The sequence below is a fragment of the Sorex fumeus genome, unplaced genomic scaffold (genome assembly GCF_029834395.1).
Source record: "Sorex fumeus unplaced genomic scaffold, SorFum_2.1 ptg000128l, whole genome shotgun sequence".
Classification (NCBI taxonomy): Eukaryota; Metazoa; Chordata; class Mammalia; order Eulipotyphla; family Soricidae; genus Sorex; species Sorex fumeus.
Genome location: NW_026606185.1, coordinates 12108286 through 12136108, shown reverse-complemented (window position 1 = coordinate 12136108; position 27823 = coordinate 12108286). Strand labels below are relative to the sequence as shown.

The 27823-nt window shown below is 37.7% G+C and overlaps 1 protein-coding gene across 1 annotated transcript in view; it reads left to right on the top strand.

Annotated features, from left to right (window-relative positions):
• Positions 1-27823, top strand: part of ABCA13 (ATP binding cassette subfamily A member 13) — a 461928-nt gene that overhangs the window by 178650 nt on the left and 255455 nt on the right. The window contains exons 29-33 of the mRNA XM_056138421.1: positions 1285-1461; positions 3630-3936; positions 20963-21077; positions 23580-23909; positions 26389-26458. Coding sequence (XP_055994396.1) covers positions 1285-1461; positions 3630-3936; positions 20963-21077; positions 23580-23909; positions 26389-26458 — 999 coding nt within the window. The remainder of the gene's footprint in view (positions 1-1284; positions 1462-3629; positions 3937-20962; positions 21078-23579; positions 23910-26388; positions 26459-27823) is intronic.

Sequence of the window (27823 nt, the reverse complement as noted above, 5' to 3'; positions counted from 1 at the left end):
TCAGCTGCTTGCAAAGTGAGCACCTTACATGCTGTGCTATCATTCTGATTTTATGTTGTTGCCAATTTTAACCTCACAATATTTATATTTTATTCAGTTATGGCTTAATAAAGATTTTTTTCAAAGTGTGCAGTTAGGATGTGTTCCTACCTCTGTACTGACAACTGCTGCATCTTCTCCTAAGCCTTCCTGGATTTTCTGGTATAAATTACTTTTTTAATCTCAGTGCTTTGAAACTAGTTTAATATGACCTTTATTAAGTACCTCCTCAAGGAATCTACAAATCTTTAGTCTCTTTGTCATAACATTAGATATTATAAGCATATAGTTGGGAATTTTCTTATAGTGTTTGTTGTATGTGAATTTAACAAACAATACTAGTTTATTGAGCTTGACCTAAACATTACTTTTGGACCATTTATTTTCTTGCTTTGCTGCCATTATTGCTCACTGGATCTTTATCTTTCTTGACCAATTCTCTGAAGTCTTTCTTTTTATTATTATCTTTGGGAGGCATTGAAAAGCTTGGAAGATAGTAACTATCACACAATCTTGCTAAAATGCCAATTTAAAGCATATTTCCATTTGCTGCTTTTTCTTTTGAGGGGAGTAATGCTGGATTTAGGCCATGCATAGTTTTTACTCCTGGTTTTTTGCTTAGGGATGACTCCTGGGGATCCTTAAGGGACCAGAGGTGTGGGTGGGGATGGAACCTGGGTCGACCCCATGAAACTAGCACCTTAAAACATGTCCTGGTTCTCTAGCCTTACACTTCCAGTTTTACAAATCTGCGATAGAGATTATAAGAGGGCTTGCTTTTATCCATGTCAAAACTTCTTGATGATTGTTTTTGCAAAAATCACATTACAAACTTAATGGCTCTCACAAAATACCTGCTTCTTTACTCTAGTTTACAACATTAACATTTTGTTTTGCTGGACTCTGACAGAATATGTTCTATTGCTTAAGGTCTTTCTCCTTTGTTTATTCTTTCCATCTTGTACTCTCTAATGTTTTCGTGGACTGCAAATCCCTGATTTTTACATGTATTAGCATTATATAAAATGTGTATAAAAGGATGAGTTTACATGCAGCAAAGTAACAGTAAAATTTTATATTAAATATTGGATAAATATTCTAAATAATATATTTATAGGTAAAGGTAAAGGCTCGAGAAAATATATTTATAAAAAATTAAAATGCACGTTTACATTTATTTTACAGTGTTGATAATATGTACTGTATTAAGAGAAAACGAGTTATCTTTTTTTAATTCTCTCATAGGAGAGATGCTACACAGGATGTTTAATCACACAAATGTTGGACACATCAATTTCTTAGGCCATATCTTGGTTAATCTCTCTTCCTGTGTGGCATTAAATCGTTTCCAAGCAATGGATTCTATCACCATCCTGGAGTCTAAAGCTCATGAACTCATGCAGAGAAACAATTTCTTGGCCAGTAAGTATGCAATAAAAAATGTTCAAAGACATTAACTCCAATCGATTGCCATTTTGCCACATTTCTAGCTAACCACATATTAATATGGCTTAGAAATTTAAAAAAATTATTTTTCAGACAAACTCAAATCAAACAGAATTCATTTCATTAATTGGTAAAAAGGAGGCTCTCATACCATAATGATTACAGATATTTTCATTATCCTGGTGGCAAAGTTCTATCATGGTTAAATCTCACATAATTTAATTTACATTTTGGATTATACCAAAATTAATTTAATTTATGACGCCTTGTTTTTGTTTTCTGGGTCATACTCAGATTTGTTCAGGACTCATTCCCGACTCTACACTAAGGGTGCATCCTAAAAAGCACAGGGGATCATATAGTTGCCAGAGATCAAACCCTGGCCACTAGCATGTAAGGAAAGTGTCTTACCTGCTGCACTATCTATCTAGTCCCCTCATCCCATATTTTAAAACTATAGTATCTTGGCATCCTAGGAACTGAAGAAGAAAAGACAATAGCTAATTCAACTCCATTTATTAATAGCCTACTTATTCAAAATGTTTTTGGTTCTGATATTTGTTCTTAAAATTTTTTCTTTTATTTGTTTTAAATATCATCGAATTATTTTATTTTACTAGTTTGATGGTGCTATTATAACAGAGGACCATAAAATTTGATGCCTTAAGAACATTAACGTATTTACTCACAGTGGTTAAAGTCAGAATTCCAGGGATCCACAGAGTTGCTTCTGTTTGGTCCATCTGTACTGTTGGTACCTATTATCTCTACGTTTTTCTGTGTCTATTCTCGTTGTCTACTTTGTGCATTTCTGTTTCCAAACCATCCTTTTGTATAAGGGCAGCAGTCATACAAGAGTTCACCTGAATGAACACTTTTAATTTGATTACCTCACATCTTCACTGATTACCTCTAAGTATCTTTTTGCCAAATATTCATAAGTTCTGAGTTTTATTCACAAGTATCGGTTACAGTTATAAGTCCGCTTGCATTTTTGAATAACATAATGCAACCCATAATAGACCTTTTGTAATTAAATATATATACTTAATGGAAGAGAACACTAATTGCATATTTTTAATTTTTTATTTTAATTTTTTTCATTGTTTATGTTGGTTTCATCACAATAAAAAGGTGTTGCTTTAATTGCTATGGTCTTGTTTTTTTCTGTGCATAGCATTTTATTTTATTTATGCTTATTGGGATTCTGTAGTTTGTATTACTATTAATAATGGATTTTCATGCAAATAATTATAGTGCCACACCCATTTTTAGTGTACCCACCTGAGACTCAAACACCTCTCTCTTTCAATATTGCCTACTGTCAATTAGTTCTATAGCTCAGTTCTCACTTTATGTTGCCCTCAGCCCTTTGTTGCTACCTTGCTGTTTATCTTTAAGTTCCCCATATGATAGAGCTCATTCTGTATCTTCCCCTTTTGTTCTAATTTCACTAAGCATGTCCTCTAGTTCCACCCATGTGGCTGCTGCAAATCACATTATTTTGTTGTTTCTTAGAGCTGCATTGTATTCCATTGTGTATTTAAATCACAGCTATGATTGCTTTTTGGTGACAAATAGCATTAAAGATGAGAACACTTAGAAATGTTCCAATGATTCCAAAGAAGTAAATCATGATTATTTCAGCAGCCTTATGTAATTATTTTGAAAACCTGCTAAACAATGAGACAAATCACTTTTTTTTTGTATTAATGGCAAGACTATATTATTTTATTTTACTAGTTTTTAAGAGTTGGAGCTTTTTAAGATTTGGGACACACCCAGCTGTGCCCAGGGCTTACTTCTTGTTCTGCTCTCAGGCATCACTCCTGGTGGACGCCATATGGGGTTCCAGAGATTGAACCTGGGTCAGTTGCTTGTGAGACCTTGCTCATTGTACAATCTCTCCAGCCAAATGACTATATGATTTTTATTAAAATTCTTTTAAATATAATTGTGTGGGGATCAGGAGGCCCTGTTTCTAAGTCACCACGAGGTACTGTTTAGCATAGCAAAGCAGCATTGCCTCCCTAGAACACAGACAAAAACATTGGCAGTTCAGACACCAGGTGATCCCTGTTCACAGACAGCAAGTGAAGTCCTCATAAGTGTGATGACCAATTCTTCCACTTTTTTGATATTAGGTATCATATTTAACAATTCCTTTGTTGGCAAGAACTTCACATCAGAATCTCTCCAGCTGCCAGCCCACATTACCTACACAATTCGGACCAGCGTGTTGTACAGCATGAGAACAGATTTGGTGAAAAACCCCTATTGGAAGTTCCATCCTCAGAGCCTACCAACAAATGGATTCAAATATAACTACGTCTTTGTTCCACTGCAAGACATGATTGAAAGAGCGATCATTTGGGTGCAGACTGGGCAGGAAGCCACGGAGCCAGGCACTCAGGCTCAGGCAATCCCATACCCTTGTCACACCAGCGACCTGTAAGTAGCCCGGGATCAGAGCCACACTTTCTGAATGTTACCTCTCAGTGGGGAGGGCTTTACATTTGGGAAACTAGAGAAAAATCTTATTTTAGGTAGATCATAGATTTAAGAACTGAAATCATAGCAAATGTTGTATCAGGCAGGTACAAAATCTTCAAACTCAATTTAAGGATTACAAGATTTGTGATAATTAATGAGTTAATTAATAATTAATAGTACTGAGAAGAACACTTACAGCAAAGTTAAGCATTCAATGGAAAGTCTGAAAACCTGCACAATAAGCTTTTAATTTTTATTGTACATAGTACTGGTCAAGTTTTAATTGCAGAAGGGTTGCAAAGGGAGACTGAACAAGATAGGCAAACAAATTCATAGAAAGATTTATAGAAAATAAAATATACAGTATTTATAATTGTTTTATATACAAACAGAAAATTTCTTTGAAAAATTACTTAAAGGAAATAGGCTTTACAGATTTTAGTTCACTGCACAAGAACTGAGATAGTCTTATAGAAGTGAACATGTGGGATATGCAGAATGACATCTCCTCCTGGGTGGTATTGCAGCTGCACATTTGTTTTGGGAGAAGAACGGAAAGGGTTGACAGAGATTCTTACTTAAAAACTATGTTTGCTTTCAATCGTTTAAATCGAATAACTATGAATTACAAAGTTGTTTATGATTTTTAGGTGTACAATATTCTAATATCAATCTCTTCACCAGTGTCCACTTCCCTCCACCAATGTCTCTAGTTTCCCTCCTGTCCTATGGTCTTCCTCTATTGCAGCACTTTTTTCCTTTTTTATATTCCCTTTAGGAAATGTGGTTTACAATACTGTTACTGGTAGGATATCATGCATGTAACTTTACTTCCTTTTTGTGCCCAGTACTCATTCAGTAACCATTGTTCTCTATCACTGTCAGAGTGGTTCCTTCCCTGAACAATCTCCCTTTGCTCCTGACCAGTAGCAAGCTTCTTACTATAGACAAGTTCTCCTGATCTTAGTTTTATTTCTTGTAGGTATTATTCCCGTACTATGTTTCTTTACATCCTAGATGTGAGTGAGATCACTCTGTTTCTGTCCCTCTCCCTCTGACTCATTTCACTATGATGCTCCAGATCTATTCATGACTCATTTCACTATGATGCTCCAGATCTATTCATGTATCAGAAAATTGTATGACTTCATCCTTTCTTATGGCTAAATAATATTCCACTGTGTATATGTAACCCTTGGACCCAAAAACACAGTGCAGAAAAGATATCTGAACTCATATGTTAATTGCAACATTACTCACAATAGCTAAAATATGGAATTAGCCAAAGTGTTCAAAATGGCATAACTGGATAAAAAAGCTATCATGCTTAAAATTTTGAATTGCTGCTTTCAGAAGAATATTCATTTTGACCCACAATAATCTGAAAGAATATTTCACTGTACACATTTTTGTTATTTTCTTCCTTAATGTTTACTTCTAATCATCATCATCATTGTTCATCGATTTGCTCGAGTGGCCCCAGTAACGTACCTCTTTCTTATATGTAGTGAAGCTATTTGAAAATAATAGTGGACTTTCACATTCTCAATTAATTTCAGAATTCAAAATTGTTGGAAGCAATAGGCCCCGGCTGAAATCCTAGTCTATTCTGCTAAAAGTGACTCAAACATGTGTAATTGGCAGATGACAAAATTATGGGAGGAACTAGAAAAAATATACTGACTAGACTTTATATTCATTCAATTTCTTATATTCTATGAAGCAGTTATGGACTTATATCCTAGTTAAACTTTTAGATAACAGTTTATTCAATTTCTCTGCTTTTTTTCCCTCCCTAATAGCAGTTTTAGCAAAGTTTTTTTCTCCTCCCTGGCTTTCAGTGAGCTTTTAAGAATTATTATTATTATAATAATTTTATTGAATCACTGTGTCATCGTGAGATATAAAGCTTTCATGATTTTCAGTCATATAATATTCCATCACCCATCCCTCCACCAGTGTAAATTTCCCATCACCAATATCCCCTGTATCCCTCCTGCCATCCCCGCACCTCTAGCTTGCCTCTACGGCACGCACTTTCTCTCTTTCTTTCTCTTTCTCTCTTTCTCCATTTATTTACTCAATAAGCATGTTTTCCATAGCCAACATGATATACATTTTCTCCTGATACTGGGAGGGATTGTGAAAAGAGAGAGGTGCAATTCTGGAGCTTAAGAAACTCCTACTTAATTTAATATACATAATATATCTTATTGAGCTGGAGCGATAGCGCAGCGGCAGGGCGTTTGCCTTGCGCACAGTCAGGCTGGCCGAGCCGGGTTTGATTCCTCCGCCCCTCTTGGAGAGCCCGGCAAGATACCGAGAGTATCTCGCCCGCACGGCAGAACCTAGCAAGCTACCCATGACATATTCGATATGCCAAACACAGTAACAACAAAGTCTCACAATGGAGACGTTACTGGGCCTGCTCGAGAAAATTGATGAACAACGGGAGAATAGTGTTTGTTTTAGTGTTTAATATATCTTACTAGTAATAGGAAAGATGACACAAATACTGTAGAAGCAGCAATGGTGACTTAATTCTAATTAACTTCATGTATGATAATGGCAACTCTTGTTGAAAATAATTGTTGTGTGACTTGAGCTATAATCTGACCTAAAGTGACAACTTTAGTATAATGAGTACTAGGCAGCAAGTCTCATCTAACTCTATGACATTTCCAAGCCTTTGAGATTCCCTTAGTATCTCAGATCTGAAATTAGGAGGCACTTGTGAATAAAGCACAGATTGGTTTCCATATTGCTACTTGCATGATCCTTTCTCCCTGAATGAGTTAGAAAATAAGGGAGAAGTAAAAAATCAACCCCAAATTTCACTGGAGTATACTTCTAGTGCAAATTGATCTGGAGACACAGTCTAAATGTGAGCTTCAAATGACCCTTAAAACTAAGGGTCATTTTCCCTATCCCCAGAAATAGGTTCTTCTTAACAATCAATTTAATAAAATAGAAAATTTCATTTCAAGCATAAGGAAGTTGTACATAGATGTTCTAAAGTTAATGATACAAAGTAAGTGCATATGTATAACTTGTGCTAAATAATGGGATGGAATCTTTAGGGCTTCACAGGAGATAGCAGAGGAACACATATGGGGAGGAGAGGGGGACATGTGAAAAATATCAGATGCTCTGTAATTACATATTTTCTCTTCTTTATCCATAAGATTCTTCACTAAAAAAACACTTCTTCTAATTTTGAAAAAAACTACATATGAGTAATAACCCCTATTTTCATTTTAATGAAAATTAAGGGAGTAGTAAAATTTATCAAAAGCCACAGGACTTTAACCCTAGCACAAAATAATCCATATGCTTTTAGGAAAGCATATTCTGTTTTTCTGTTCTCATTTTTTTTTTACTTTGGAGTGTTATCCAGCAATGCTGGCAGTGCCTGGGGGACCATATGAGATGCTAGGGATCAAACCCTGATTGACTACATAAAAAGCAAGCACCCTAACTGTTGTATTATTTCTTCAGTCTGGAAAAGTCTATTCTAAATAGCCTGGAGAAGCCAATTCTGAACATCTTATAAAACTGTTGTAAAATTTTGGGGAAATTTCTTTTTCATCATTCCTTTTCTAGTACTTTTATTCAAGGCACTGATCGTTAGAAATTATAGCTAGTTTTGTTGGTAAAAGCAGTGAAACAGAATTACCAAGCAATAATGTTGACATCAATCTATTGGTCTGAATTCCTGAAGGAGGAGAAATGAGAGGGAGAGAGGGAGAAGCAGTCCTTCCCTCAGAAGCTTCCCTACCAGGATCTAGATTCTGGCTGGAAATGGAGCCATGGGCTCCTAGAGAATCAAGTGAGTGAGGAAGGACAGAGAGAAAGGCAGCAGAGAGGTAAGATGACAGTGGAGAAGAGATATTGACACTATTATTCTGCACCCAGGTCAACATTGTACATCTCTATCCGTATCTTTTTGATTTTGTTATTTGGGCCACACCTCGCAATGCTCAGGGATTACTTCTGGCTCTTCAGTCAGGGATCTCTCCTAGTGGGATCTGGGAAGCCATATGAAAAGCAAGGGAGTGCTCTACAGGATGTCTAGCCACAGCTGTGCATTAAAAGTGGAAGAAAAGGAGGCAGTTTTCTCTCTGTTTCTTTCTATGTGGTTTTGCTGCAATATATTAATCTCTTTCTTACCTTTGAACTCACTGTAGACTATTAAAGAGATAAGCCACAGAAAAAATGGAATTTGTAGTGGGACATTACAATTTATTTATTTTTTTATTTTATTTTTTTACAATTTAAATAATTATCCCTCTTCAGAAAAAAAGTGTTGTGTTTGTTCACAAAATAAAGAACCGTGAGCTGTTCATTCAGTGGTTAAACCATTTTTATTCATTTTTCATTTTATATTTTATTTAGCACAGCGGGTAGGGCGTTCGCCTTACAAGCGGCCAACATGGCCGACCCGAGTTCGATTCCTCCGCCCCTCTCGGAGAGCCCGGCAAGCTACCGAGAGTATTCGATATGCCAGACACAGTAACAACAAAGTCTCCAATGGAGATGTTACTGGGCCCGCTCGAGCAAATCGACGATCAACGGGAGGGCCTTTACCTTTACCTTTTTGGATCACACCCGGCGTTGCACAGGGGTTATTCCTGGTTCATGCTCTCAGGAATTACCTCTGGTGGTGCTCGGGGGACCATATGGGATGCTGGGAATTGAACCTGGCTTGGCTGCACGCAAGGCAAACACCCTACTGGCTGTGCTATCGCTCCATCCCCAGTGGTTAAACCGTTTTCCCACCCTGGATGGCCAGTGGTGATGGATGAGAGGAGAAAATGGGGTCAGGATGGTTATTGATCATTTACCATTTATTCTTCCTCTGCCTCCTTCCAGTCTCCCTTCTGCCAATATTCCATCAACCCTAGCCCACTCCCACTGTTTAGTTATAGAGAGCCATCTCCAAGGGTACCAATTACACAGAGGTCAGAAAGCACAATCAACATATGTAAAGCCCTTCTCATCCTTCCAGGGAAGCTCTTCTAAGACAAAGATCTCCTGCTGGGAGATTCACTCAGGGGCAGAATTTCATCTAAAGACATATTTCTCCTTTCTTTAGTCCATAACCATTTAAACAGTCACCTTAAGTTTACTTCTTAATAAACTTTCTAGTCATTTTGTGTGGACATAGTAAGAGAAATATTAAGCTTATAAAGCAGCTTTCCGGGGGACATCTAGCTATAGATCCCAGATCATAGCCCTCAGGCCAGATTAGTCCTTCCTATTCCTTGCAGGGTCCTTGTTCAGTCACTTCTCCTTGGGTCATGACAGAATTTGACCTCGACCATGCTCTTAACTTATTATAAGTTTTATGGCACTTGGCCTGTACTGTTTTGATGCCAGGGTAGCTTGCCACTTGCCCTGGGTCCATCCAGTCCTGTCATTGGGACCCTGCTTCTGGGGTGCTAGGAACAAAGGGCAACTGAGGCTAAATTGAGTAAATAAGACAGATGCCCAGGAGTAAATATTATTTAGAGCCAATTCCCAAGTTATAAAAGCATAGCATTAGCTGTCTTCCAGTGTCTATACAAAAAGGACACTGGCCTAAAGTAAACTATGCAAAAAATAGGAAGAAAAGAGAAAACTAGTATTGCACTTACAAATACAAATCCAGAGATCTCTGAAGTATTTGACTTTGCAAGTCACTGCTGAGGGGAAATGAATGACTAACAGACAGGGAAAGTAGAACAAAGGGGAAGTTAAAGATGAATACTAAGGAAATGGGAGTGCTTAGGGAGCATTGTGGATGGGTGTTACTCAATAAACCTAAGCTCCTTGCAGTGGAGGAGAAAGGTCAGAGGAGAAACAGCAAATTAATGTTAAACCTAAGATTTTTAGAGCTATAATCCTACAGAGGAGGTTGAAAATTAAGTGTGTATGAAAAGTAGAGTAGCTTAAAGAAATGACATTTTTTCCCCCTAATTGCAAAATGCATTGGTAGAGCATGTGTTTGGGTTCAGAGTATAGTGGATAAAGGATCACTGTCACTGTATCACTGTCATCCTGTTGATTGTCGAATTACTCGAGTGGGCACCAGTAACGTCTCTATTCCTCCCAGACTTGAGATTTTAGCAGCCTCTTCTTACTCATCTTTTCCCAATGATTGGAGGCTCTTTCAGGGTCAGGGGAATGAGACCTGTTGTCATTACTGTATTTGGCATATTGAATATGCCACTGGGAACTTGCCAGGCTCTTCCCGTGCAGGCAGGATACTTTCGGTAGCTTGTTGGGCTCTCTGAGAGCCTTATATTTATATATTTTTCTTTATTATTTGTTGCCTACTGTCTGAACCCCATCAGATATGGTGTAGTAATAGTGGAAAATGGGAGGAAGTGTCTTATAATGTGTCTTATAATCTTATAATAAGCAGGTTGTGGCTTATTGTTGTGATCCCTGAGTCACTGGAAACTGGGGGAAGCAGGCAGAGGATCTCTGTTCCGGGGTCCCATTGAGTCCAGAGTCTAATGTCCAAAGTTCCACATTATCTGGGTTCTGTGGGACTTCATTCATGTGTGTGAGGCTCGGTCTGAGTGTCCGGAAAGTGACCTGGAGCATGGCAGTGGTTGGGTAGTGGAGGTAGGCTGCTGGGGCTGGGTCCTTTGGGGCGGCGAGGGCTCTCACCCTTTCCACAGCCTGGTGCAGAGTCCAGTAGCATGGTTCTGGAAGCCTCCTTTTATTCTCCCGTCTGGGAGGAGCATCCTGAGTTCTGGAGGGTGGCAGATGAGGAGATTATCTGGTGCTGGCAGGGTGTATCTTATGGGTGTCCCTGAGTCACAGGAGACTGAGTCACCGGAGACACCAGGAAGCAGGCAGAGAATCTCTGTTCCTGGGTCCTGTTGAGTCCAGAGTCCAAGGTCACGCGAATATCCTTATCCTCATTCCAGATAATGTGGATAAAGGATAAATCATGGAAAACTCTGGGATGTTTTCTTATTCATAGTTTCATGACAATAAGGAGAGGAGACAATAATTCTACTTCTGAGACCAGTTAAACCTACCAGAATTTGTGTTTCTGTTTTGTTCTTCATATTATAAACAAATGGTTACCTACCAACAATTGAGAAAATAGAAAAAAGAAAAAAATTTTTCATTCCTTCTTCTAAATCATTCATTATTCGTGTGTTTTGACCCTATCCTCCATTTGTTCTTCCTGAATCATGTTTTGGTTACCGGAATCATTACATCTTTATATGGGTAGTAGTTTGTCTTTTTTCATCTAAACCTATCCATAAGAAAACTTGCTGAGTCATGTTTCATTTTTCTGAAGGATTTTTCCTTATTTTTATGTTTTTACAAGTCACATTAATATAATCTTATTTCATTTTCATCTTGTTACTTAACTAACAATTAGGCTGTAGCACTGTAGCACTGTCCTCCCGTTGTTCATTGATTTGCTCGAGCAGGCACCAGTAACGTCTTACAACAAATTGTGAGACTTGTCACTGTTTTTGGCATATGGAATATGTCACAGGGAGCTTGTTGTAAGCTTTTAAAAATAGGGGTCATTTCATTTAATATATTTTTTAGATTAAATATGTTAAGTATATATATTTGAAAGGCTGGAGTGATAGCACAGTGGGTAGGGCGTTTGCCTTGCATGCAGCCAACACAGCTGACCCAAGTTCGATTCCTCTGCCCCTCTCAGAGAGCCAGACAAGCTACCGAGAGTATCTTGCCTGCACTGCAAAGCCTGGCAAGCTACCCGTGACGTATTCGGTATGCCAAACACAGTAACAAGTTTCACAATGTTACTGGGCCCGCTAGAGCAAATTGATGAACAACAGGAGGATAGTGATAGTGATATATTTGAACAGATTAAATATATTTCGGTAAAATGTATACTTGCTATTTTTATATCTGCTACATTCTCTCCTTTTTTGTGTTTTATTCATTTATTGATAATAATGTCAGCGATAGCACAGCGGGTAGGGCGTTTGCCTTGCACACGGCCGACACGGCTGACCCGAGTTCAATTCCTCTGCCCCTCTTGGATTGCCCGGCAAGCTACTGAGAGTATCTTGTCTGCATGGCAAAGCCTGGCAAGTTACCCATGATGTATTCGATATTCCAAACACAGCAACAAGTCTCACAATGTTACTGGGCCCGCTCGAGCAAATCAACTAACAACGGAAGGACAGTGACAGTGTATGTGACTCCCATATGCTCCTATTTCTTGTAAAACTATATTTTTGTTTTCCATTATTTTTTATTGTGTTTTGTGGGTTCATACTGTACAATGTTCAGGGCTTCATTCTGGCTCTTCTCTCAGAAGATCAGAGATCACTCATAGCAGACTTGACTGTACACTTTGGTCAGGCATGACATCTGGGACAGCTGAATGACAGGCAAGTGCCCTGCTTACTGTACTTGTTACTCTGTATTGTTATGTATTCTTTACTAGTTATATGCAAAGAGGACCTGGTGACTTAAATAGCTCCACAGCTCAAGGGTTCTCCATTTCATAGCTACAAAGGAAAAGTACTTCTTGAAAAAATATGTAATCTTCAAATAACCTATTTTCTGTTTTTCTGGAATGGGATCTAATTCATGTTTTCTAATACCAATTTAAAATTCAACTTGACACCTACAAAAGAAAAATTTATGTCTGCAATAGCCTCAAAGTGTTCCCCCAACTTTGAAAAAGTTTGGGTTATATGGTGCATTGTACATACGCAAAGGTTAATATTTTGCTGTTAACATCATATTTGTTTGCATTAGTCCTACATGAAAATGTTGTGTTAGACTTTCCAACTAGTTGAGCTTATATTACAAACATTTATAAATTGTTACTTGTTTTATTTCTCACACTGATGTTTTCCTTGAATGATTAATATTTATTTCAGCACAAGAGAAAAGAGATATGCTAATTATACTATTAGAAATTAAATTTTGACAAAATTAAAGTTTGAAGTATTTGCTTGAAGTAGCCTGGCAAGCTACCCGTGACGTATTTGATATGCCAAACACAGTAACAACAAAGTCTCACAATGGAGACATTATTGGGCCCACTTGAGAAAATCGATGAAAAACGGATGGACAGTGACAGTGACAAATATTTTCAAAAAAAAATTATGTGAAAGTCAATGATCCTTAGCCTCAAGAGAGGGTTTCAAGGTACACATGTAGAAAATGGCTGAGTTACACAATTTCATATTGTACCGTATCATGTCCAATTTTCTCTTTCATTTTCACTTAATGACTTCATTTGCGCATACTGGTACAGCACTTTTGGGAGCTGAGTAATTATTCTATGAAATCCAGACTTTTATTCAATTCTAGCCTTTCCTGAATTTTTCCTTTACATAGGCACAGGATACATAAAGATAACAGTTTCAGCACAGTCATAGAATTCTGAACTGGCATGACTTCTGAGCAGCTTATATGATGATAGTAGGTGAAATTTGTTCGTGATACTTATTGACTCTTCTGTGAGAGTAAAATTACTATTGCAAAATTACAAAAATTGACTCTTTTGTTAGAGTAAAATTACTGTTGAAGAATGATATGCGTTTGTCTTTTAAAGCATGTGTATGCTCTTAAGTAAAAGAAGATACGTTGAAGAACAAACAGATGTTTTGCAGTCACCCAAACGTTCTCAGTATTAATTGTTTTCATTTATTTTTCGGAAGGACTCCCAAGAGGTTCTCAGAAAAGCCAGGAGAAGTTCCAGAAGATTATTGACAAATGGGCCTATGATACAATGCTAGTGCTCAGGAGTGTGAGACTATTCCAGGCATGTACTTTCAGAATCCATCAAGGCCACTTCAGCAAGATTCGGGGATATTCAGAGTCACAGCCAGAGATGCTTACAGGGCAGTTTAAAATGTAATTCCAGAGATTGCACTTGGGTTGGGCACCATAATTCCAGCCAATTTTTGAATTAGTTGTTTTTGACTTGATAAATGGCCTCACATTCTTTCTCTTATAAATAACTGTTGCTATAGGAGAAGAGGAAGTATTTGTTGGATGTGAAAGAAAATATATAATTACTGTCAACATACTTATACCTGCACTGCAGATAATAAAATGTGATTTAAAAGCCCCAGTAAATCACAAAACTAACTTTAAAACATCCACAAAGCAGTTTTTTTTATGACAAAAAACTATAAGTTTTGATTCATCAAGTTGATGGCTAGTCTTATTTGCTGTAAGCAGGAAAAATAAATATGCATAAAATGTTTGTCTTTCTGTTTTTGTTTTGTTTTGTTTTTTGAGCCAGACCCAGCGATGCCAAGGGTTATTCTTGGTCTGCACTAAGGAATTACTTCTGGTGGTGCTCAGGGCACCATATGGGATGCTGGGAATAGGACCAGGGTTGGCCACGTGCAAGGCAAACACCCTACCTGCTGTGCTATCACTCCAGTCCCAAATGATTGACTTTCTTACATTTATTTTATAAACAAATATTTGGCTTCTACTTTGCCAATCATAGAGGATGAAGAAGGGATTTCTGCTTTAAATTCAACAGTCCTGAAGATGGCCCAGGTGTACTTAATGTTAAAAAAAGTCATAAAGTTTCTCTGAAAAGCCATTAGGTAGAGACATATTTCAAAATTTTTGTATTCAGAGGAAAAAACCATAAAGACACCTTACATATTACCTGGGCCACTGCAATATATGCTAGATACCCTAATATCTCTTCAAAGATTTTTATACCTTAATTTTATTGTTTTGCAGCATATATTGGTCTGTATATCGCTCATGAAAAATACATTTGCTCATGAAATCTTTTTGTTTTCTTCTACCCTAATCAATACTTTTTTTAGTTCTGGTAATGATGCTTATTTTTTAAAAAAAATAATTAAATTTTTTAATTGAATCACTGTGAGGTAGACCCTTAAAAAGCTGTTCATGATTAGGTTTCAGTCATACAGTATTCCAACACCCATACCTCTACCAGTGTATACTTCCTAGCACCAGTATCTCCAGTTTCCCTCCCATCACTCCCACCTCCCAACCCCACAGCCTGCCTCTATGGCAGGTGCTTTCCTTCTCTCTCTCTCTCTCTCTCTCTCTCTCTCTCTCTCTCTCTCTCTTTCTCTTTCACCCTTCCCCTTTGGACTTTGCATCTTGCAATACAGATATTAAAAGGTTATCAGGAATATCCCCTTACCTACTTCTAACATTCAGTTCTTGCCCATGATGCTGATATTTTTAAAAATATTTTAAGTTTAATGAACTATGTTCAGAAAGTTATTGAGTTGAGTTTTAGGCAAATAATATTTCAAAACCAAACCCACTATCAGTGTCATCTTCCCTTCACCAGTGTTGCTATTTACAATCCCCTTCATCCTCTACCCTACTGACCATTGCCTGAACCTTTGACAGAAGCATTACAAAGTTTGTTGGTCGCACTTGGATTTCGTGTTTTCAGTAGTGTAGAGTCTGTTCTTTGGATATGTAGCTACATCACTTTCTCACATCACCAGTATAGCTGGAGCACTGACTCCTGTACTCTCATTATATCACTTATTCAACTTCCTCCTGTCCTGCTGCCCACCCCTTCCCCCTGCCTTGATTTCTTTCCTTCTCTGATTTCCTTTCTAAACTCAGGGAAGAGGGTTATCTAGGAATCTCCCTTTACTATGAATGATACATTTATTCATCAAGTTATTCTTTATACCACGTTAAGCAAGACCATCCTGTGTTTGTCTTTCTTCTTCCGGTCCACTTCACTCAACATATTTTTTTTTTTTTTTGTGAAGCACCATGAGGTACAGTTGTAGATTTACAAATCTTTGTGCCTGAGTTTCGGTCATACAATGATCAAATACCCATCCCTCCACCAGTGCCCATTTCCCTCCATTCCCTCTCCCACCCTGCCTCTGTGGCAGGGCATTCCCCTTTGTTCTCTCTCTCCTTTTGGGTGTTGTGGTCTGCAAAAGAGGCATTGAGTGGCAATCATGTTCAGTCCATAGTCTACTTTCAACATGCATTTCCCCTCCTGGGAGGATCCTCCAAACACCTTTCATTTGGTGTTCCCTTCTCTATCTGAATTGCCCTTTCCCCTAGAATATCCGGCTGGCCTCTAAGTTATGGAGTAATCCTCCTGGTGTTGATCTCAGCTATTCTTAGGTATTGATCTCATATTTTGTTGCTTTATATACCCCAGATGAATGCAATTTTTCTATGTCTATCCCTCTCTTTCTGACTCATTTCGCTTAGCATGATACTTTCCATATTGTACCACTTGTATGTAAATTTCATGACTTCATCTTTTCTAAGAGCTACGTAGTACTCCATTGTGTAGATGTACCAGAGTTTCTTTAACCAGTCATCTGTTCTTGGGCACTCAGGTTTCTTCCAGTTTCTGGCTATTGTAAACAGTGCTGCAATGAACAAACAAGTGCAGATGTCACTTCGACTACACATTTTTGCCTCTCTGGGGTATATTCCCAGGAGTGGTATCGCTGGGTCAAATGGGAACTCAATTTCTAATTTTTTGAGAAACGTCCATACTGTTTTCCAAAAGGGCTGAACTAGTCGACATTCCCACCAACAGTGAAGGAGTGTCTCTTTCTCGCCACATCCACGCCAGCATCGGTTGCTTTTGCTCTTTTGAATGTGGGCCAGTCTCTGAGGTGTGAGATGGTATCTCATTGTGGTTTTGATCTGCATCTCCCTGATGATTAATGATGTAGAGCATTTTCTCATGTGCTTTTTTGCCATTCGGATTTCTTCTTTGAGAAAGTTTCTGTTCATTTCATTGCCCCATATTTTGATGGGGTTGGATGTTTTCTTCTTGTGGAGTTCCACCAGTATTTTGTATATCCTTGTTATCAACCCCTTGTCAGATGTGTATTCAGTGAATATCCTTTCCCATTCTGTAGACTGTCTTTGTATTTTGGTCACTGTTTCTTTGGAGGTGCAGAAGCTTCTTAGTTTAAGATAGTCCCATTTATCTATCTCTGTTTTTACTTGCTCGGCCAGTGGCGTGGCACAGCCATTGATTAGGCTGATTGAATTGGGCATGAATTCCACCTTAATTTTTTCTTTTTCACAAATTTATTTATTGAATCACTGTGAGAGTAGTTACAAAGCTTTTGGGTTTAAGTCTCGGTCATACAATGATGAAATACCTGTCCCTTCACCAGTGCCCATTTTCCACCACCAAAAACTCCAATATAACCCCCATCCCACACCCTCCCCCTACCTGTGAGGCAGATGATTTTCATATTACTCTCTCTCTACTTTGATGCCATTCAATATTTCAACACCAGACCCACCATTATTATTTGGAATTTTACCCCAACACTCAGATCTGTTGAAAAGGCAACAGTAGACAATTGGTTTACTATTGTTGGTTATGAACACTATTGCATGGCTGCAATAGTGGCCACGCAATTTTGGAATTTTGAAATTTTGACAATTAAATCTGGAGGGATTTCTGCCAAAAACTACTGGGTTCTGAAATTTGTTCCTGAGTCTCTGGGATCATGGCTGTTAAGCAGCTTGATCAGTAGCCAGACAGGCTATTCATGGGTGGTGAACTGGGGTCTCGTTGGGGCAGAAAGGAAAGGCTGGTTCTACCCCCATCCTGTGAGACTCTACTTGTCTCATCACTGCAGGCCCAAATCTGACTGTCAAATGGCCTCTGAAAATGCCAGCCACCAAGCCCCAAGAGGGAGCAGGCAGAGGGACAGCACCCGTTCCTCCCTGGGGTGACCCAGCACTGGCAACCCACTTGGGGTCCGGACACATCTCTGTCAAAAGCTGTTGGATTTCTAGACTTGTCTCCAAGTCTTAGAGATCATGGCTCTCAAGCAGTTTGATCAGGAACCAGAGAGGCCTTGCCTCCAATTATATAGCTGAGCCGGAGGTGGTTTGTGGGTGTGTCTCCCACATACCTAACTTTTGGCCATTCCCTTTCTTGGTAAACTTGGCCCTAAGTTGTTGGGGTCTGACTAAAGGCACAGCAGCAATTTTGGGGTATTTAGAAGTCTGACGGCACAATCAGGCTGCTGATGCACTCGCATCACAGGTACAGATTGACCTGCTGGCAGCACCATACCCCCGTCAACATATCTTTCATATCTTAGCTATTGTATTATGTGTAGTAATAAATAGTGGCATGCATACATCCTTTAGAATGAGTATTTTTAAGTCCCGAAGTAAATGCCCTAAAGTCAAATTTCTGGGTCACGTAGCAGTTCATTCTAAGTTTACTGAAGACTCTCCATACTGTTATTCACAAGGGTTGAATAAGACATCTTCACAACAGTGGATGAGAGTTCCTTGTTCACCATATCCCTGCCAACATTTATTGTTCATAATACTTGTGCTATGAACCATTCTCATTGGTTGAAATCTTATTTTCTTTACTAGGTTTCCCTAAGAATAAACAATGTTGAACAGTATTTTTATGTGTTTATTGGTCATCTGCTTGTTTTCCTCTTACAAAGCTGTTCATGGGTAGGAACATGATTCCTCTGCTCACTTCTTCTCTCTATTTTTGATAGTTTTTCTTTTTAATTGGTCGTGTAGCTGATCAGGAGACACGTCTTACCCACGGCGCCGTCTCCCACCACCACACACTTGATGGCCTGGAGCGATAGCACAGTGGTAGGGCATTCGCCTTACAAGCGGCCAACATGACCAACCCGAGTTCGATTCCTCCGCCCCTCTCGGAGAGCCCGGCAAGCTACCGAGAGTATCTCGCCCGCACGGCAGAGCCTGGCAAGCTCCCCGTGACGTATTCAATATGCCAAACACAGTAACAACAAAGTCTCCAATGGAGACGTTACTGGGCCCGCTCGAGCAAATCAACGATCAATGGGAGGGCCTTTACCTTTTACCTTTTTTCTTTTTAATATTTTTGTTGATCTTTTTGAGTTTTATATCCAGGTTTTTATCTGGTGTATTGAATATGAACATTTTTTCCATTCTATTGGCTGTCTTTTAGTTTTAGCCCAGGTTTATTTTGCCATACAGAAGATCTTTAATTTGATGCATTTTAATTTGTTCATTTTTTATTTTGTTTTCTTTACCAATGGTGTCATCACTGAAGATGCCTTTGTTGTCCAAATCTTAGATTGTTTGGCCTATGTTTTTTCAGTGTACTTTGCAGTTTTGGGCCTTATCTCAAAATTTTTAATCCATTTTGAATGGCTTTTGTGTAGGTATGAATACAGCATTAATTTTTTATACATAAACATCTAGTTTCCCCAGCACCAATTGTTGAGGAGGATATCTTTACTCCATTTCATGTTCTTAATTCCTTTATCAAAAATTAACTGTCCGTATATATGTGCTTTGCTCCTAGGCTATTCAATTCTGACATATTGATCTCAAAGTCTATCTTTATTCCAGTATCATCAGTTTTGATCACTATAACTTTATAGTACAGTCCAAGATTTTAAGGATAGCTATTAAAGGTCTCTTCTGATTCCACTCAAACTTTTTTATTGACATTTTTAGGCCTTTGAAGGATGTCATTTCAATTTCATCTCAACTAGAGATGAATGGGTCAAGAAGTTAAGATATATTTTAAATGCTATATGTAAATAATACACTAAATAATATGATAAATACTGTATACAAATAAAATATTTTGTAATACACAATGCAATACACAATGTAATACACTATGTAATGTATTGTGTACAGTGTAATACACAATGTAATACACTATGCAGCTCTAAGAAAAGACATGAAATTTACAGGAACACATATAGAACTAGAAGATATCATGCTGTCTGAACTCAGAAAGAAGGAAATAGATACATACAGAATGATCTCTTATATATAAGAGATATAATGTAAATATACACAGTTAGGTAGTAACAAAGGTTCAAAGGAAACAAAATGGAAAAAGTGACCAACACAATTGAATTGAGTGGGAATTGGCATGGAGGAGTCTTGGGTTCCTTGGTGGCATGGAGGAGTCTTGGGTTCCTTGGGGGAGAGAGAGAGAACATTGGTGATGCATGTGGTGTTGGATTTATACACACAAGAAACCATTATTAATAGTATATAAACAAAAAAATATCAATAAAACATAAGAAATAAAAATGATAAAAATAAAAGGAATACATAGGTTCATGAAATGCTATAAAAAAGAGAACTCAGAAGGAAAGATTAGGAAGTAAAATAGTTGAAAAAGAAAAGTTAAAATTAAAGGATAATTACTAAGACAATGCAAGTGACATAGGTTGAGAATATTTATGGAAATACAAATATTTATGGTACCTAAGGAGAGTGAAAAAGAAAATTGTTAGGATGATAAGAAACAGATCATAAAGTCAAGAGGAAAATAAAGGGGAAATTTTCATTGTATTTGAGGAGTGACTACTATCAATGTCCTGTGAAAAGTAATTTTAAATATGGTAAAGGTAAAGGTAAAGGCCCTCCCGTTGATCGTCGATTTGCTCGAGCGGGCCCAGTAACGTCTCCATTGGAGACTTTGTTGTTACTGTGTCTGGCATATCGAATACTCTCGGTAGCTTGCCGGGCTCTCCGAGAGGGGCAGAGGAATCGAACTCGGGTCAGCCATGTTGGCCGCTTGTAAGGCGAACACCCTACCGCTGTGCTATCGCTAAATATGAGTCTGAGTATTTGAGTAGACTGTAAATTAAGGATAGAAATAATAAACTATGCTTTAAATGATAAATTTTCATATATTTTATAGATGTTAATTTATGATGGTTCTGTATCATTAATTTTGAGCAGATATCCAAAATTTAGTGGAGAAATTTGTAGTAATAAAAAATAACTTATTTTCCTTCTATCTGCTTTGACTTGGGGTCATGAGATAAAAAATTTTAAGCAAGGACCCCAAACATTTGTTTTGCCTAAGTTGCAGGTCTATTAAAATGGTAAAGTGAATTATATTTTCTGAAAATATTTTGTAGCTTGTAAAAGTAACTCACAGCATAGTGAATATTCATAATGAACTGGATCCTGACTTACAAGATTACCTTCAGATGCTGACTGACTTGTTTTCTTACAGATTCTTGAACAATGTTGGTATATTTTTCCCCTTGATAATGATGCTGACGTGGATGGTGTCTGTAGCCAGCATGGTTCGAAAGTTGGTTTATGAGAGAGAAATCCAGATTGAAGAGGTAAATTGCTCTGAGTTTGCCTAAGAGACAAATAGGTAAAACTGACACCTTAAACTTGACCTGGTACAAAAAATCTTGCCCTGGATGCTTGTTTTTTGCCTCTACTCCTGTCTGCTGAAGTTTCTATGTTTGGATTCACAGAACAAAGGTTTGTTTTTTTTTTTCTTTTGGGGTCACACCCAGTGATGCACAGGGGTTACTCCTGGCTCATGCACTCAGGAATTATTCCTGACGGTACTCGGGGGACCATATGGGATGCTGGGAATCGAACCCAGGTCAGTTGCATGCAAGGCAAATGCCCTACCCACTGTGCTATTGCTCCAGCCCCTCACAGAGTTTCTTTACACCAAAGAATCATTGTATAGTTAAGTGTGAGAACCTTATTTAGTTAAGCAGAAAGAAAGGAAAGGAAGATGAAAAACAGCTACAAACACTGAGAGTGAAAGAGAAAAACTAACATTACTTATATAAAATCCATAGAAATAATAGTGTCACTGTCCCTGTCCTCCCATTGTTCATCAATTTTCTCAAGCGGGCCCAGTAACGTCTCCATTGTGACAATTGTTACTGTTTTTGGCATATTGCATATGTCACCGGCAGCTTGCCAGGCTTTGCCGTGCAGGCAAGATAATCTCGGTAGCTTGCTGGGCTCTCCGAGAGGGGTGGAGGAATCGAACTCGGGTTGGCCATGTTGGCCACTTACAAGGCAAACGTTTTATCCTCTGTGCTATCACTTTAGCCCAGAAATAATACATTGTGTCTTAATTATAGTCATAATTCTTCTTTCTTTTCCTTTTTCCCCACCTTATCTCTTCTTTCCATTGTTCTTGTTCTTATTGTTTTTCTTTTTCTTCCTACTCCTCCTCTTTCTACTCCCTCTCCTCCTCCTCCTCCTCCTCCTCCTCCTCTTCCTCCTCCTCCTCCTCCTCCTCCTCCTCCTCCTCCTCCTCCTCTTCTTCTTCTTCTTCTTCTTCTTCTTCTTCTTCTTCTTCTTCTTCTTCTTCTTCTTCTTCTTCTTCTTCTTCTTCTTCTTCTTCTTCTTCTTCTCCTTCTCCTCCTCCTCCTCCTCCTCCTCCTCCTCCTTCTCTTCCTCCTCCTTCTCCTCCTCCTCCTCCTCCTTCTTCTTCCCTTTCTTCCTCCATGCTTCCCTCCCTCTTCACATCTTCCTTCCTTCCTTCCTTCCTTCCTTCCTTCCTTCCTTCCTTCCTTCCTTCCTTTTTTCCTTCCCTTCTTTATTCTTTATCTCTTTTCAAGGCAGATATTCGACTGCTAAACAACATTATCTCAAACCACGGAATTATTTTTATGATTTTGTCTTAAATTTGTTAGATCTTGAACCTACCAAAGTTATTTTAAACAATGATTTTAAAATAAGTCTATATAGACCTTCTCCCATACAGCCCTGCAGAGGGGTGAAACCAACTGTGAGACAGTGGATAAATGCTATTCACTTGCTTAATATATGTTGAAATGAAGAAAATGGAAAGTAAGGTAAAATGTGCATTTTATTTTTACTAGAACTGCACTATAGCACTGTCCTCCTGTTGTTCACCGATTTGCTCGAGCGGGCACCAGTAACATCTCACAACAAATTGTGAGACTTGTTGTTACTGTTTTTGGCATATCAAATACGTCACAGATAGCTTGCCAGTCTCTGCCGTGTGGGTGAGATACTCTTGATAGCTTGCCGGGCTCTCTGAGAGGGGCAGAGGAATTGAACCCTGGTCGGCGGTCTGCAAGGCAAACTCCATACCTGCTGTGCTATTGCCCCACCCTTTACTAGAAAATATATTATTATTTTTCATATTGTTTACTCCTTATTACTTCTGAATTTCTATTTATTCCCTCATCTATTAGAGGAAAGAACACTAGAACTAGAGACTAAGTGTTAATCATATTTAATTCCGAGCTCTACTATTCATCTGGTGGCCCAGAATGGATACTTTGGAAGAGAATCTCATTTCGTTTGATATCAGGCATACAATAAGTAACAGGGGTCATATATAGACAGACATTAGGTTTAGTGATGATAGATTATTATTGCTATTACTCCCAACTGAATAATTTGGAAAAATTAATTTTTAAAAATTAATCAATTCACCACACAATCTCACCAAATTCACAATTTAAATACCAGAATTAATTTTTTTAGTTTTATTTTTTGTCTTGTTTAAATTAAACCAATGCAAACAAATAAGAAGCAAACATAATCATTGCAAAACAGCAAAACACAGATAAGTAGGAAACACGGAGAGAGCAGTCAATCAGGTCTGAATTTGGGGGCTTGTTTTTGCCCTATTCTTTAGTACATTTTATAAGATGTGTATGTATGAAATAGGAAAGCATGTATGTATAGCCTAGTGCTCTTCATGAATTGGATTTTCAAACCGGCAACGACACGGAAGACCTGCTTGCCTTTCTGCTTACACATTATCTCCCATATTCTGATAAGTGGTTTTATGTCCAGTGCTCTGGTAACTCTGTGCTTTTCATCTCTGACAGTACCTGAAGATGATGGGAGTGCACCCTATCATGCATTTTCTGGCTTGGTTCCTGGAGAACATGGCTATGTTGACTTTGAGCAGTGCTACCTTGGCTGTCATTTTGAAAATAAGTGGAATCTTCGCACACAGCAATGCTTTAATTATTTTTCTTTTTCTCCTCAATTTTGGGGTGTCAGTCATCATGCTAAGTTACTTCTTGAGTAATTTTTTTAATCAGGCAAACACAGCAGCCCTCTGTACAAGCCTAATATATATGATCAGCTTTTTGCCTTATATTGTTCTACTGATTCTGCATAACCAATTGAATGCTATCATCCAGACATTTCTGGTAAGTAGGATATTTTATAAATATGAAAAACAAAACAAAACCACTATCAGGCTATCAAAAGAAAATCATTACCTTAATTATCAAATTGATAATTTTCATATCTCCATGGGCTTTTAAGTTCTACTTTCTTTTCTATACCCACAGGTAGTTGCAGTGGTAGTTCATTGAAATTTTAGGACCTTTCTTATTGTTATTGTACTGATTTTGATGGAATTGATAATTTTTATGTGAAGGGAAATCTTTTGCAAAGAATATTTAAGAAATAAGTACCATGCTAAAGAAGGCACATGTCTGTTTTTTTAATGCATGAAATGAATTGCTAAAGTTATATTGAAAGTTGAACGTAAGTGTTTTGAACTAAAGCATTATGAATTACATCACCTGAAGTGGAAGTTCTCCATTTGTAATATTGGGTTCATTCATCCACTAAAAATGCATCTTCTGAAAAAGTTTAAGAATGCTTTCAGGTTTGTAATATGATATTGAGAAGACAAAAATTGGGTCATTAGTTTATGACTTGTCTGGAAATAACTGTGATAGATAGGTGGTAGGGAATTAATCATATTAAATGGAAAAACAAATAATTATTTAAAAGTCATATTTTATTATGGTCAAGGTCTTATTTTACATATAGTTGCCTTCTCCCCTCTGCTCATGAGGCAGGCTTCTAGATATGGACAATCTTCCTGGCCCATGTATTTAATGACCTTAGGTGTCAGTCTCATGTTATGTTATTTTATACACCACAAATGAGTGCAGTCCTTCTATATCTGTCCCTCTCTTTCTGACTCATTTCAGTTAGCATGATACTCTCCATGTTTATCCATTTATAAGCAATTTTCATGACTTCATCTTTCCTAACAGCTGCAGCTGTAATTGAGAAGGGATCACTAAGAAAATGATGGCTGGAGGAATTGGTCGGTATGGGAGATGTGTGCTGAAAGTAGTTAATGGACCAAACATGATAACCTTTCAGTATCTGTATTGCAAATCATAATGCCCAAAAGTAGAGAGAGAGTACGGCGAATATTGTCTGCCATGGCAGTGGGAAAGGGGGACTATACTAGGGATATAAGTTGTGGTGAATATGCACTGGTAGAGGGATGGGTATTTGATCATTGTGTGATTGTAACCCAATCATGAAAACTTGTAACTATCTCACAGTGATTCAATAAAATTTAAAAAAAGAAAAAAAGGTCTTATTATCCACGAGAATCAAGTGAATACCTCAAATTTCGGTCTATTGGGAGGTATGATTGCTGTCATTAAGGGAAAATTTAGGGAAGAACTAACAAGTCTTAGTCACTTAGCCATACATAGCAATCACAGAATTCTTTCAGGAATTAGTCTACGTATTTCTGATATTTAGGGTGAAATATTTCTAAGAAAATTAAACTATTTACTCCAATATCAATAAACTCTGTATATTACATATTTCTCACTAGTTATATACATAATACATAGGTGTTTATGCACATGGAAAATTTTGTTTTGGAATTTATGCATTGAAATATGCTCATCACTTTTGATTTATTTATATTACACCTGCAAGAGTTCATAACCAGTAATTGTGTATTAGTGTTAGAGTTTTTGAACTAACTAGAAAAAACAAGAATTATTTTTGCTTTCACTTCAATCTGTACTATAGCACTGTCCTCCCATTTTTCATCAATTTGCTCTAGCGGGCCCAGTAACGTTTCCATTGTGAAACTTGTTGTTACTGTGTTTGGCATATAGAATGTGTCACGGGTGGCTTGCCAAGCTTTGCGTGCGGGCAAGATACTCTCTTTAGCTTGCCTGGCTTACTGATAGGGGCAGAGGAATCGAACCCGGCTCGGCTGAGTCAGCCACATGCAAGGCGAACACCCTACCGCTGAGCTGTTGCTCCAGCTCAATATGTACATTTAAAAAAATCTTAACATCTAGAGTTCAATTTCCCATTTATATCTTCACTTTTTCTAGAAAATTAAGTGTTTAATCTGGTGTATTATATATATATACATATATTTACATAGAATATTTTTTAAAATAAATTCTGTTTTTCTCACATAGGTCCTCTCCAGTAGAAATAAAATAACATTTTTCCTTCAATATTTTCTATTCCAATAGAATACTGTATATGATCTTTCAGTTTGCCAGCAGGATGTTTCAAGGCAGTCACTTAATAAAAAAATAGAATATTCCTCTATTTCATTTTCTACTGTTTTTCATATTATTTTATTTGTACGCTTTAAGTTTATCACACTTAAAGCATTAAAATAATGTTAAAAACTAGCTTGTTATTAAGTTTTTCAAAATAGACTATCATGTGGTTAATTGTTTCAGGATTAGATATTTAAATCACACCCTAGAACAAATCTTTGATGTTTTTAACACCATTGTGAATTGGGACTTCGTTTTTATGTTTAATGCAGTTGTCAGTTTATTTTGATATAAAGCAAGCTCAATGTTTTTTTTTAATTCTATTTAATCAATGCAGTGCCTTCTCTCAACGACTGCCTTTGGACAAGGAATATTTTTTGTTACTTTCCTAGAAGGGCAAGAAACAGGTAAGATGATACTTTTATTTTTTACTTTTTGGGCTATACCTTGCTATGTTTATGACTTACTACTGGCACTGTCCTCAGAGATGACTCCTGGATGGGCTTGGAGAAACGGATGGAGTGCTAGGGATTAAACCTGGGTTGGTGCATATAAGGCAAGTTCCCTACATTCTGTAATCCTAGCTATCACTGTATCACTGTCACTGTATCATTGTTGTCCATTGACTTCCTCGAGCAGGCATCAGTAACATCTCCTCCTAACCCTGAGATTTTAGAAAGTGCTGCATTAGAGGCTCTTTCAGGGTCAGGGGAATAAGACTCATAACTGTTACTGGGTTTTGGCATATCGAATATGCCACGGGGAGTTTGCCAGACTTTGCCGTTCTGGCAGGATACTCTTGGTAGCCTGCTGGGTTCTCCAAGAGTAAGAACTAGATAATAAGATGTTGCTTCTGGGAACTTGGTTTTATAGTCTCCGGGTCTTGGCCATTGATGGGATAACATGCCACCAGGGGCAGTTGGTGGGTGTAACGCCTAGCTACTGGAAGATGGGGGATCTGGGTGGAGGAGGCCCAGTCCCGATCCAAGCAGGCTTGGAGATCTCAGCCCCTGGGTTCCTCTGCCAAGCCCCAGCTAATGCATTTAAAAAAAGTGTCTTTTTAAAAATTTATTCTTTTAATTTTAAATTTTTTTTACATTTTTATTTAAAAAGATAAATAAATGAAATAAAAATCCCCCTAAGTTTTAAAAATTAAAAAAATAAAAAGTGATGAATTAAAAAAATAAAAATAAATGTTATTGAAGTAAAATCACATTGGGACATATGTTTCAGTTGTGCATCTTCATCATAAACATTTGTGTATAACAAATATGTTAATTGTTGAAGAGTCTATCCAGTCTTTTACTATATAATTAACTTCACTTAGTTGAATTACTGAAACCACTTGACATACTTTTACATTCATTTGTTCTCATGATATCAATATCCAACAATATCCCTTATGTTACTTCTATTTCACCTCATCAAACCTTCTCTGCTCTTTTTCATTCTCTCTTGGTCTTGTCAGTTTTGTAAGACAGATAAAGGGTTTGTTATCATTTGATGATGCCTATTCTCCTTTTATTTAATTATGTAACAAAATTGTGAAAGATCATCTGGTATTAGTCCTGTTACCTCTAGCTTGGGGCTAGAGTGATAGCACAGCAGATAGGGTGTTTGCCTTGCACGCAGCCAACCCAGGTTTGATTCCTCCACCCCTCTTGGTGAGCCTGGCAAGCTACTGAGAGTATCCTGCCCACATGGCAAAGCCTGGAAAGCTCCCTGTGACATATTTGATATGCCAGACACAGTAACAACAAATCTCACCATGG